This window comes from Myxine glutinosa, chromosome 2 (assembly GCF_964187855.1).
Source record: "Myxine glutinosa chromosome 2, kmMyxGlut1.1, whole genome shotgun sequence".
Taxonomy (NCBI): Eukaryota; Metazoa; Chordata; class Myxini; order Myxiniformes; family Myxinidae; genus Myxine; species Myxine glutinosa.
This window is the reverse complement of record NC_136262.1, coordinates 258,388,446-258,402,631: the sequence shown is the minus strand read 5'-3', so window position 1 is coordinate 258,402,631 and position 14,186 is coordinate 258,388,446. Positions and strand designations below refer to the sequence as shown.

At 51.2% G+C, this 14,186-nt stretch overlaps 1 protein-coding gene across 4 annotated transcripts in view; it reads right to left on the bottom strand.

The window, feature by feature from the left end:
• Positions 1-633: 633 nt before the first annotated feature.
• Positions 634-14,186, bottom strand: part of LOXL3 (lysyl oxidase like 3) — a 398,335-nt gene continuing 384,782 nt past the window's right edge. For all 4 annotated transcript variants that reach the window (XM_078772481.1, XM_078772482.1, XM_078772483.1 and 1 more), the window contains 2 exons: positions 4,353-4,464; positions 634-837 (listed from right to left, as the gene is read on the bottom strand). In XM_078772481.1, coding sequence (XP_078628607.1) covers positions 761-837; positions 4,353-4,464 — 189 coding nt within the window. In that variant the 3' untranslated portion in view covers positions 634-760. The remainder of the gene's footprint in view (positions 838-4,352; positions 4,465-14,186) is intronic.

The following is a 14,186-nucleotide window of genomic DNA, read 5'->3' as shown; positions in this document are numbered from 1 at the left end:
AGGGGCAATGTGAAGGTAAGTTTGAAGGGGTGGAGTTGGAGTAAAGCTTTTATGGGGTGGGGTGACGGCAGATGCAGAAAGAGGGGACATAAGGAGGGGTCCGAAAACCGAGCATGGAAGAGGTGGGGTTCGAAGGACACAGGCATGTAGGAGATGTGGGAGAGGATATTGTCATGGAGGTCTTTGACGCCGTTAAAGGATGTGCCTTGAGCAGACAACTTCTGCAAACTGCACTTTTCAACATTCCCTATCTGGACATCATGGGAGGGGTGGAAAGAGTTATTTTTGAAGGCACAGGGGAAAGTGGTGATGTAGGTACAGGGGGAGGGTTGATGGACAAAGCGTTTGGGAGTGAAACAGGTTTGGAAATTTTTCAGTTGGGTTTTTTTTTTTTAGTTAAGAGAGGGAATAGGATGAAGTTGAAGAGGCTGAAAGGGCAAGACTTGGGATAAAAGAAGTGAAACGAGGCGCACGGCTTCAGAGCAGAGAGAAGAATTGCACCAGGATTAGGCCTGAGCCACTTGGACACAGATTCAACAATGCAGCAAAACAAATAATGATTTAACATGGAAAATTGGAAGAAGACGCAACGAGCAACGCAGGGATGAAAATGTAACAGAAAAACACAAAGGATCTGGTCTGGAAAACCGAGCTTTATGAACTGATTTGTTTGTAAGGTTCTTCCATGGGCACGATTTGCAATAAGGGAAATACTTCAATGTCGCAAAGAACTTGGAGATAGATGTTCCAGCTTTTGTTTTCACTGGACAATCAGGTTGTTGAGTTGTCCTGGATATTGCTCGAAACGCCTCTCGACTTCATCTGTGAAAGCATCTCCTGCAAGGAAGAAAATAAATAAATAAATGATCAGATCCCACCTTTTGGACATCTTTACCTCCGCCACCAATGGTAGATGGAGGTTATGTTTTCACCCCTGTCTGTCTGTCTGTTTGTGAACAAGATATCTCAAAACGTTGTGGACGGATTCGGACGAAATTTGGCAAAGAGGTAGCGAATGTAACACGGACAAAATGATGAGATTTTGGTTAAGATCCGGATTCGGATCCGGCTAGTAGATTTTTTTAAGTGATTCTTCACCATTGGGAGATCGGGCCAAAAATGATAGATAGCAGGATATCTCAAAAAGTAGTGGATGGATTTGGACGAAACTTGGTGGACCGTTTGGGTGTCTCACAAGGACAAAGAGATTGGATTTTGGTGAAGATCTGAATATGGATTCGGATATGAGAATTATTTAATTCTTCAAGTAATTCTTCACCATTGGAAGATAGGGCCAAAAACGATACATAGCAGGATATCTCAAAAAGTAGTAGATGGATTTGTACGAAACCGGGTGGACCGGTTGGGTGTCTCACAAAGACAAATAGATTCGATTTTGGTGATGATCTGAATATGGATTCGGATGTGAGAATTATTTATTTTTTAAGTGATTCTTCACCATTGAGAGATCGGGCCAAAAACGATAGATAGAAGAATATCTCAAAAAGTTGTGGATGGATTTGGAGGAAACTTGGTGGACCGGTTGGGTGTCTGCCAAGGACAAATATGTTCGATTTTGGTGACTATCTGAATATGGATTCGGATACGATAATTATTTAATTTGTGAGTGATTCTTCACCATTGAGAGATCGGGCCAAAAACGATACATAGCAGGATATCTCAAAAAGTTGTGGATGGATTTGGACAAAACTTGGTGGACAGGTTGGGTGTCTCACAAAGACAAATAGATTCGATTTTGGTGAAGAATGTTTCTACATTATATAAGTTCTGTATTGTGATTTTCTGATCTACTCTGAGATACAAAACGTAAACTGTTCACCAGGTGGAGGTATGCTCTCTACTGAGTGCCGTTCTAGTTGTCCGAGGTGTTAATCAACAAGAAAGCAGCATCATTAAGTGGGCTCGACCAGCTATCACATTCCCAAATTTTCACCGCTTTTCCATATATACAGTATATATTGACCCTCCCCCATCATACTCATCGAGCTAAAGAAAGCTCATAAAGCAGCCATGAAAAGCTATACAAGAAAAGTCCTTTGCTGTTTCAAACTCTACCCGAATTTGTCTACAGCTGCAAAACATTCACAAGTAGCACATACACGAGAATCCTCATGCTACACCCCCCATTCAGCTGCAGGACTGGATTGTATATACAGTGTCTATAGAAAGTCTACACCCCCTTTCAAAATTTTCATCTTTTGGTGCCTTATAGCCAGGATTAAATTGCATGAAATAAGACTTTTTCACCTTTATTTACAAATCGTAATCCACAACTTCCAAGTGAAAAACAAATTCTACACATTTCAGAAAATTTATTAAAAATACAAAACTAGATTATCTTGGTTGGATAAGTGTCCCTGCCCACCCCCCCCCCCTCCCCCACCCGTTAATACTTGGTGGAAACACCTTCGACAACAATTACAGCTATGAGTGGCTGAGTACTTTGGGTCGTTGTCATGCTGACAGGTGAACTTTCATCCCAATTTCAGCTTTCTCGAAGAGGGCGGCAGGTTTTCCTCGAGGATATTTCTGTGTTTTGCTCCGTCCATTTTCCCTTCTATCCTGACAAGTGCCCCAGTCCCTGCTGATGATGAACATCCCCATAACATGATGCTGCCACCACCATGTTTCACAGTAGGGATGGTGTTCTTTGGGTGATGTGCTGTGCTGTGTTGGGTTTGCGTCAAATGTAACGTTTTGAATTTTGGCCAAAAAGTTCCATCTTGGTTTCATCAGACCACAAAACTTTTTGCCACATGGCTTCAGAATCTCCGGTGTATTTTTTTGCATACCTCAAACAGGACTCAAGGTGGGCTTTTTTGAGTAATGGATTCCTTCTTGCCACCCTACCGTATCGGCTTTACTTATGGAGTGCTTGGGATATTTTTGTTACATGCACATAGTGACCAATCTTTGCCATAAAGACCTGTAGCTCTTTCAAAGTTGCCATTGGCCTCTTGGTGGCCTCTCTGATCAGTCTCCTCCTTGCTTGGTCATCCAGTTTGGAGGGACGGCCTGATCTAGGCAGGGTCTTGGTGGTACCATACACCTTCCACTTCTTATCGGTTGTCTTGACTGTGCTCCAAGGGATATTCAATATGCATTTAATGCACAATCTAATTTAATTTAACAATTTGATGCATAATTTCATCATAATCTGAGTTAATGCATTTTAATTCCAGGATATAACTCACAAAAAGGTGAAAATTTTGACATTATTACAATGATATTCATACTTTCGGATAATCGTCACCGAATCATAGACAGCTTCCGGTTGTCGTTCGTTTGTCATATTTCCAGGTATAATTATTAAAATACCACATGTGCAGTCGTGTTTAGTCTCCAAACATAGGGGGGAAAGGTTACATTAATTATTTCTTGAGAGAACGATTTGTGTCCATCCACTGCATTCCTCAGGTCGTACGCACCACACACCTGCCTCGTTTAAGGACTCGGACACCACACAGAAGGGCAGTCGGAGACTGGGCACAGCAGAAATTGCCAAAGAATGACATTTGCAATTACGATGTGAACCGGGCTTCTCACGCACAGGTGGCCATCCTGTCACTTAGCCATGAAATCCTGTTGGACTGAAGCAGCTTTTTTCTTTTTCTTTTTTTTCTTCTTTTTCTTCTTTTTGCTGCGCAATATGTTCGTGTAATTTGTGGTAAATATGGGAGTCTCAGTCAACTGTGTGGCAGCCAAAAAACTCAATATTTTTGCGTCCGATCCCCGGAAGGACCCGATCATTGAACATGTACTGTTCAGTGGTCTATTTTAGCCAAGAATGTGAAATGAAAAATTTGATGATCAAATCGAGTAACTCATTTTCCTTTAGATCTCCCACCCAGAATGCATTGCATACTCTTCCATTGAATCTTCAACATGTCTCTATTGTGGCCTATTTCTGTCTACTGGAGGATGAAGGAAGCTGTTGTTTCCCACTCTTCAAGCAGGACATGCGCCGCCACCTCATGTCATCTCCCATTGTGACACCTGATCTTTATTGCCCCCATTAACTCTTTCTAAACCCACTTACTTGATGGTTTCAGTATTTATCCTCTTCTCGAGCTCCTTTCCTGTTTGTTTCTCCCACTTCCGGTTGTGCCCAATTGTTGCCCCACTATCAGTTCTACGTCACGATGTACCATGGGCATCACTCTTGTGGACAAAATAATGAGTTCAGACATCAACATTAATAATACCTTGACGGCAGCTTCTGAGCACAGTACCCACCTAGTACAGTACAGTACAGTACAGTACAGTACAGTACTACCAAGACAATTTGTCAAATTTAAATTCTAAAGAGTACAGAGTGAGGTCCGACATACCAACGTGACAGTTGTACATCCATATGCGATGACCATCGTATTTGCAGCTGCACTTCATTGCGTTGTTGGTGAAGTCCGTTTCAGCGACCTCGTGTCTTGGGTTCAGCACAACCTGTAAAGCAGGTTAAGCCGCCATTTGCTTTGTGCTGCACAATCACGAACAATCACAGGCAGAAAGTTACAACCTATGGATTTATCTCAGTTTTTGAGTAAAGTAAGTAAATAACTGCACGAGTGTAGCGGCTACCGCTGCGTTTTCACAATCGCCTTGCACCTATCAAGGACGCGGAGCGATCACCATGCCGGGCTCGTCCAGGACGCCCGGGCAGGCCCGCGCTCAACTTGCCAGGCCTCGGTCGGGACGCCCGGGCAGGCTCGCCCTCAACTTGCCAGGACGCTGGGCCACGCCCCCTCTCGCCTTTCCTGGGAAAACGCTCCGGGATAATATGTATATATATTGCTGCCCGATAAACGGGCTTTTCAGAGTGCCTGAGTGTTTGGTTTGAATAAAGCAACTCGGATGAATTCCAGCTTTTTGTCGCGTCCATTCTTCCGATCGACGTGGGAGCCCCAGCTCCTTCATTGGTGACCTACCGACATGGACACGGCAGTCGCCCTTAAACTGCCTACCTTCTGGGAGGCTCACGCGGCGGTTTGGTTCGCACAGGCGGATTCCCTGTTCGCCCTGCGAGGCATCACGGCCGACGACACCCGCTTCCACCATGTGGTAGCAGCGCTCGGTTCGGCCACCGCGGCCCGCGCCCTGAGCCTCCTCGAGAGCCCGCCAGCCGCTGACAAATACGGCGCGATTAAGAAGCTTCTCCTCGACGCTTTCGCCCTCCCATCGGCGGAACGCGCACGGCGCCTGCTCGACCTGCCCGAGCTCGGCGACACGCGCCCTTCCGAGCGAATGGACTACATGCTTTCACTGCTCGGCGAGCACTCTCCGGCATTCCTGTTCCGGGAGCTGTTCCTCCGTCAGCTGCCTAACCCGGTACGCCTCGCCCTGGCAAGCACGACGATCACAGATCCCCGGGCCCTTGCCAGAGAAGCCGACAAGATCTCCGCCGCAGGCCAGCGCATCGCAGCGGCGACATGGGACCCACCGCCGTCCGACGCAACACCCATGGCGCCCGAGCACCCGGCACGGTCGACGACCGAACTGCCGACGCAATTGGCGGCCGCTACACCGAGCCGACCACCTCCAGCACGACGACCGGGGCCTCCACCTGAACAAGCGTGGTGTTACTATCATGCCAGGTTCGGACAGAAGGCCCGGACATGCCGACCCCCGTGCACCTTCGGCAGGCCGGGAAACGGCCGGGCCGGCGTTCATTACCAGCCATGAGCGCCGGCCACACGGGCAACTTACTGTTCATCACGGATAAAGCGTCCGGATGGCGCTTCCTGTGCGACACCGGCGCCCAACTGAGCGTCATACCCGCCTCTGACCAGGACAGGCAGTCCGCGGCTTGCGGCCCCTCCTTGGTTGCGGCCAACGGATCGACCATCCGCACCTTCGGCCCACGCAACGTCACCCTCTGCTTCGGCGGCCAACACTTTGCTTGGACGTTTGTAACCGCAAACATGCCCATGGCTCTGCTAGGCGCGGACTTCCTCTGCGCACACGGACTGCTGGTGGACGTCCAACGGCGTCGTTTAATCAACGCCGAAACCTTCAGCTCCCTGGTATGCACATTGAGCAGCTCCGCGCCGACCGAGCTGGCATGCGCCGTCCCGGCGGCGAACGAGTTTGCTCGCCTGCTCACGGAGTTCCCGGCCCTCACGCGGCCGACGTTTTCGGCCGTCGCAGTACGGCATGGGATCGAGCACCATATACCAACCACGGGCCCGCCGGTCTACGCCAGGGCCCGCCGCCTCGACCCAGCCAAGCTCGCCGTGGCGAAGGCCGAATTCGATGCGTTGGAGCACCTCGGCATCGTGCGGCGCTCCGATAGCGCGTGGGCCTCGCCACTGCACATCGTGCCAAAGCCGGGGGGTGGATGGCGCCCGTGTGGCGACTACCGCCGTCTCAATGACGCTACCACCCCCGACAGGTACCCGATCCCGCATATCCAAGACTTCTCCACCCGTCTGGCGGGACGGGTCATTCTTTTGAAAATTGATCTCATACGGGGATATCACCAGGTACCTGTCAGGGCGGCCGACGTCCCTAAAACGGCAGTCTTCACGCCGTTCGGCTTATTCGAATTCTTGCGGATGCCGTTTGGTCTCAAGAACGCGGCTCAGGCATTCCAGCGCTTGATGGACGGCGTGCTGCGTGACCTGCCGTTCCTTTTCGTTTACCTGGACGACATCCTCGTCGCCAGCACGTCCCGGGCCGAGCACCTCCTCCACCTCCGAACACTGTTCGGGCGCCTCAGCGAGCACGGCCTCATCGTCAACCCGGCCAAATGCCACTTCGGCACGACGGCCGTTGATTTTTTGGGCCACCACATCACCAAGAACGGGGCCGTGCCGCTGCCAACCAAGGTCGAGGCCATCACCACGTTCCCGCGTCCCCGCACCATAAAGGCCCTGCAGGAATTCCTGGGAATGGTGAATTTTTATCACCGCTTCGTGCCCCGCGCTGCTCAACTCATGCGGCCCCTCTACGAAGTCCTCCGGGGCAAGCCGGCCAAGCACGACATCGCCTGGTCCGCAGCAATGGATGCGGCCTTCCAAAGCTCAAAGCGGGCCCTCGCCGACGCAACACTGCTCGCTCACCCGGTGCTCAACGCTCCCATCGCCCTCACCACGGATGCCTCCGACTACGCGGTGGGCGCCGTACATGAGCAATGGGTGAACGGGGTTTGGCAGCCACTCGCTTTTTTCAGCCGGCAGCTCCGGCCGAACGAGCTCAAATACAGCACGTTTGACCGGGAGCTCCTCGGTCTGCACCTGGCCGTCCGCCATTTCCGCCACCTCCTGGAGGGCCGACCTTTCACGGCGTTCTTCGACCACAAGCCGTTGGTTTACGCCATGGCCAAGGTCGCGGAGCCGTGGTCGGCTCGCCAACAGCGCCACCTCTCCGCCGTGTCGGAGTTTACCACGGACATCCGGCACGTCGCCGGCAAAAACAACGCCGTGGCCGACTGTCTTTCCCGGGCCAGCGCGAACGCGGTCCACCTGGGCGTGGACTTTGCGCTTATGGCGGCGGACCAAACCACCGACACCACGGTGCAAGCCCTCCGGGCGGCGGACACGGGCCTCCGCCTGGCCGACATCGCCTTCGCGGACACTGTCCTGCTCTGCGACGTCTCCCAAGGCCAGCCTCGCCCCATCGTGCCCGTCACCTGGCAACGCCGCATCTTCGCCTCCCTCCACGGCCTTTCCTACCCGGGCCGGAAAGCTTCCCAGAAGCTGGTGTCGGCGCGATTCGTCTGGCACGGCCTTCGTCGGGACGTCCGCGATTGGACCAGCACCTGCACGGCCTGCCAACGGGCCAAGGTCCACCGACACACCCAGGCCCCGCTGGCACCTTTCACCGTGCCCGAACGACGTTTCGACCACGTCAACGTGGATCTGGTGGGCCCCCTCCCCCCGTCACGGGGGTTCACACACCTGCTCACCATGGTGGACAGGACCACCAGGTGGCCGGAGGCCGTTCCCCTCGTCTCCACCACCACCGCCGACGTAGCGCAGGCTTTCATCGCCACCTAGGTCGCCCGCTTCGGCGCACCGGCGGACATCTCGTCAGACCACGGACCACAGTTCACCTCCGAGCTGTGGGGCGCGGTCGCCCGCAACCTGGGGGTCAAGCTCCACCGTACTATGGCCTACCACCCCCAAGCAAACGGGTTGTGCGAGCGATTCCACCGCTCCATGAAGGCCGCGCTCATGGCCGGCCTTCAAGACGGCGGTTGGGCCGACCGGCTGTCGTGGGTCCTTTTGGGCCTCCGCACCGCCCCCAAGGAGGACCTCCAGGCATCCACCTTCGAGCTTGTCTATGGCCAGGCGCTACGCGTCCCGGGCGAATTCGTGCCCGACGCTACCAGTCCCTGGGGCGCAGCTCACCAGCGCTCGGACCTCCAGGAGGCCGCCCGACGGTTTGCCCCCGTGCCAACATCCCACCACGGTGACCCCCAGTCCTACGTCCCCCCAGCACTTCGCACAGCGGAGTATGTTTTTGTGCGTCACGACGCACATCGGGGGCCACTCCGGCCGCCGTACGACGGGCCCTTCCGGGTGCTGCGACGGGACGACAAGTCGTTCGTCATCGACATCGGCGGCAGGTCGGACCGGATTGCGGTGGACCGCCTCAAGCCGGCGCACGTGGACGTCGACCACCCACCACGGGTGGCCCTTCCACCGCGGTGAGGCCGCCCCCCGTCCACGGTGCCCCACACTCGACCGCCCACCACCACACCGGACCCCCTCCCACGACCCGCCAGGGGTCGCTTCGGCCGGGTCATCAGGACCCCCCTCAAATTGACCCTGCCGGTGCAAGTCGATTCTGGGGGGACGTGTGTAGCGGCTACCGCTGGGTTTTCACAATCGCCTTGCACCTATCAAGGACGCGGAGCGATCACCATGCCGGGCTCGTCCAGGACGCCCGGGCAGGCCCGCGCTCAACTTGCCAGGCCTCGGTCGGGACGCCCGGGCATGCCCGGGCAGGCTCGCCCTCAACTTGCCAGGCCGCAGCCAGGACGCTGGGCCACGCCCCCTCTCGCCTTTCCTGGGCAAACGCTCCGGGATAATATGTATATATATTGCTGCCCGATAAACGGGCTTTTCAGAGTGCCTGAGTGTTTGGTTTGAATAAAGCAACTCGGATGAATTCCAGCTTTTTGTCGCGTCCATTCTTCCGATCGACGTGGGAGCCCCAGCTCCTTCACGAGGACATTTTATTTTATTCAACCAGCAGTAAAAGTACCCGGGGTTGCTAGGCAACACATTCACTTTATGACGGGAATATTAAGATGGGGTGGGGGGGAGGGGGAGAGAAGAGTGGAGGGTGAGGAGGGGAGGGAAAGGGGACGATGAGGGGGTGGGAGAAGGTGAGGGAGGGATGGGAGGAGGAAGAGGCAGAGAGAGAGGGGTAGTTGTGAGAGAGAGGAGATGGGGGAGGAAAAAAAGAGGGGGGGAGAGTGTAGCCTCACCATATGTCACTATACTGTACATTCTGGGAGGGAGGGGTAGTGCAAGAAGGGGAGTGGGAGCAAGCGAAAGAGAGAGGGAGGGAAATGAGGGGAAGTGAAGAGAGAGAAGGTAGGAGGGTGGTAGAGGAAGGGGTTAGGATGAGGAGGTGGGAGGTAGAGAGAGGGGAGGAGGCCAGGTTGAGGAGGGGGAGGAAAGATTGAGGAGGGGGAGGGCCAGGAGAGGAGGGAAATGCAGCATGAATGGTGGGGAAGGGAAGGCAGCGTGAGGACAGGTGAAGATAGCATGAGAGGGGAAGGAAGCATGAGGGGAGGGGAAGGAAACAAAGGCAGTGAGAGGGGAGGGGAAAGAAGTGAAGGCAGCGAGAGGGGAGGACAAGGCAGTGAGAGGGTAGGAGAAGACAGTGTGAGGAGAGGGGAAGGCAGTGAGAGGGGAGGGGAAGGCAGCGAGAGGGGAGGAGAAGGCAGCGAGAGGGTTGGGGAAAGAAGTGAAGGCAGTGAGAGGGGAGGGGAAAGGTAGGGGGAGGGGAGGGGGAAGGTAGGGGGAGGGGAGGGGGAAGGTAGGGTGAGGACAGGGAAGGCAGTGAAAAGGGAGGGAAGACAATGTGATGGAGACGAAGACAGTGTGAAGGGGGGGAAGGTAGCAAGAGGGGAGGAGGAAGGTAAGATGAGGACAGGAGAAGGGAGGGGAAGGAAGCAAAGGCAGCATGAGGGGATGGCAGCACAAGGGGAAGCAAAGTCAGTGTGAGGAGAGGGGAAGGCAGCGAGAATGGAGGGCAAGGAAGTGAAGTAATCATGGTTTCAATAGGCCAAAACAAAATGGCGGCTTAAGAACCCAGCGATGTGATAATGGGCTGACCAAGATGGCTCACCGCCATTTTGGTAAGGCTTTTAAATAAAAATTGTTATGAGCACCTCGTTAATTATCTTCAAAACGGGTGTTTAAACACACCCAAACACCCAGTTTTCATTTTTGCATTATCTTGGAGGTCGAGAAGTTTGCGTGCAAAGTTTGGGGCTGCTAGGTCTCATGGTTTTGTAGTAATGGAGGCACACACACAAATACATACATACACACATCTTGGTTTTTCAATTCTATTCCTCACAATTGTACATCAAACACACACACACACACACACACTGCCTTTTATTTATTAAAGATGATGCACTTCCCTTTGGCGGTGAGAATTCCCTCCTCGTTTCGACAAGGGAATGTCAGCCTTGGAGTGCATGCAGTCCACACTCCATTCATCGTCAATGCTACTCTGGTGTCCCACGGGCCATTTGCACGAGACAGTGTGTTGAAAAAAGAGGGCTGTCAACATGACTTAAAGACATCCTATTTCCTGGAGCAGTTCATTCGAATAACGTGGTTTTACGACATCACTTGTTAGCCCAAGGAAACCCATACGTTTCTCTGAAAGGGCTTTCAAATGTTGGCAGAGGCCTTCAGATGCGAGTACATTTGGCACTTGGATGCCATTGTCATAATGATTATGTTAAAGTTAATATAAAATATTTTTTAAATGTCGGCCATAAAGCCGAAAAGCATTGTGAAACAAAATGCATGTTCACTGGTAAAACCCCCATAAAATAGATGTGTTATCTCTGCTAGCAACACAGGTGTTGTCAAGTTTAGTTATGATGTCATTGTTCTTCATTCAATCTGATCAGTTATTGATTGGATCACATTTTGCGAAGCGTGATAAGTCTACGGATAAGACAAAGAATAGTCATAAAGAGAGAACAAACAGATCAGCAGGGTGCTAACATCAAATTATCCAACATTATGTTATTTTACAATTGATGGCGATTGATCTATGTCCATTGTGATTGATCCTGGGAAAAAAAATTCGAGGGTTTCTAACCTAATGATAAAAAATAAACTTCCACAATATTCATGAGTTTAATAAAGTCCAGTCTGTTTAGTAGTCCTTCAATTAAGGGTCTGAAGCAATTATGTCATCCTTTGAATGCAATTTATGAAGACTGGGATGCTATAAAATCATGCGAACAATCTTGGAAGGATTTTGATGAGAGCTGAAACTTCCTGGATGGTTTTCTCTGGGATTGTAAATAATCCCCTCTGGAAGGTTCAAGAAGGTGAAATTCAGCTGTCAGGGGGATTCAGACCAAAGGGCTTGAGATTGCTTTGAAAATCTCCTGCCTTTAAATTTACAGCTATTGCTGTGAAATATATATATATACTGTATTTATATATATATATATATATATATATATATATATAGTGGGATATGCTTACACATTATGTAAGCAATAACAAACCGTGTCTCGTACATAAGAAATAGAAGCTTTGTGATTATAGGCAAGCATCACCGACCTGTTGCTAGATATGAATTTAGGTTTATTTTTTATTATTTCTTTTGCGGACGCGTTCACGGTTTTTAACATAAATTTTCATTTACGGACGCTTTTTCTTTTTTCACTCTATATTTATGGACATTATTGTTATGCTTGTTTCACAGTTCACAATTATATAAATTACAATTTTCAAATGCTAATCATTGATTAAGGTTGGTTTTTTTTGCTTTTTTTATATATGCGTTTATGGATTTTCATGTTCATTTTAATTTACAGATGCTTTCCACCAGTTCTGTAATTTTTTCCCGGTGCACCTATGATGTCCGTCGACATGCCAAATTTCAGATTTCTACAACACCCAGATGGTACCAAACATTAATATCAGTCAGACAGTTCGTCAATTAGTGGGTAGAAAGATATATATATATATATATTGTTGCGGATATGGGATTTGCATCCATCCATATCCGCTTGTAAATATTCCCCTATTTCCTCAATACTTCCCAACTATCCCCAATCCCCCATTCCCTAGTCCCATTTTCTGTAAACAACACTCTGTAGACCCGACCTCCCCCTATTTCCCCCATTAAATGTCGTGCCCAGGTTCACCGCATCTCATGTAAGACAACTATAGGACATCTTGCTAGTTATTCTTAGTCTATGTCAGTTAAGGACTCGTTTCCATTAATTCTGACCCTTCGTTGCACCAGAATGTGATTGTATGGCACCGTTAGGAAGTTTAGGACCTCCCAATACCTCCCCGCAGCTCTTCCTCACGGTTCAGCAACAACAACAACAACAACAGCACGGCGGCGGCGTGCACAGGGAGTGCGCGTCCTCACTGCGGCTTGGTTGGTAGGGGGTGTTGGGAGGGCATGAGGCCTTCCCAGCGAGCCGCCATCGAACATGTGCTCGACGGGGTTACCACATAGGGGCTCCCTGTCAGCTCCTCGTCAAGGGCGGAGCCCGGTAACCCCCGCACCCAATGGGAGCGGCGGACCGGTCCCATCTGGGGCAGAGCCAACCAGCCGAGGGCGTGTCACTCCCCACTGAGCATGCGCAGGAAGAGGGAGGGTGACGTCAGATGCGCGCTGAGCTTGAAGCAAGAGAGACGTCCCTTCCGAGCGCAGTGAGACCTCCCTGCATCTCTTGGACCGTGCTTGATCCTGCCCCCGAGCCAAGGTGCACCTTGTGCTATCGACTACCTGTCTCTTCCTGCCATCAATCCCTGTGTAAGTCAGCCTTGTCCCGTTTGTGTGTGGTCTGTCTGGGATTAGATAAGATTGTATTTAAGTGCCTATCTCTTCTGTGTCTTTACCTCACTACCTTGTAATCTACCCCTTTTCTCCACCACTAATTATACCCTCCTTCGGAGGTCTTGAGAACTGTACCCCTTGCGTCGTTTCATTTATCCCAGTCGTTGTGTCCTTTCCAATCATTGATTTAGCGTAGCGCGATTTGGCCAACGTTCGGGTGGAATCGGGTGAGTTGGGGAAGAATCGGGGGAACTGTTAGGTCGCGGCAATACCACCGCTCGGTAAATAACATCTAATCCGCGATCCGTAACAATATATATATTGTTACGGATCTCGGTTTCGGCACTCCCCTTACCGAGGGGGGTTTAATCCCCTCGTCTTTTAAGCTGGCCGTCCGAGTCCTGGAACTATCTCGCTCCTTTGCGGGATGAGATTGGCCAGGGTGATTGGTCAAGGATTTCCCAAATACCTTCACCAATCTCTCCGCAAAGCAAGGAAATGAGTCCCTGCTCGAACCGCGGATGTGATGGTAGTTGCCGAGCGGTTTAGCAATCCACGATCCGAGCAGTTAGCAAATAGACTAACCCGATTATAGCGGTTGGCCAAAATCGCACCACAGGTACTCAATTGGAGACAGGACAAAAGCGATCGGGGGAAGAAGAAACCAAAGTAAAGGAATAACAGGTATTTATTAATTATTTACACGAAATGAAGAGGAAACGAAAGGCAAAGAATATACAGCAGCAGAAGAAGAAGAAGAAGCAGAACACAGGGCAGCCTTAAACAGTCTTATATTATACCCCAGACAAATAAAACAGACTCACACGAATAGGGAATGGCAGGAAGGAAGATGGCTGGAAGGAGGAGAAGGTCAGGCAGATGGCAGGGCAGGAAGGTCCGGGCCAATGCGCAGCGTCGAGGTCCGCTCCAGTCCTCGCTCCGGGCCACGCTCCGGGCTTTAGGCGAAACCCGGCGGCAGCTGCACGTATATTTTCATGCGGTAGGGGCTTTCCGAAGCAGTTCATCAAAGAGCTCCACGCAGCTTCATCTCTCAGCCAGACCCCACCAAGCGCTGTCTCCAACCCAAGTCGACTCTCTCAAAAGGCTCGTGCTGGCGCTTATATTACGCCCTTCAAGATCAATGCGCGCTTCATAGA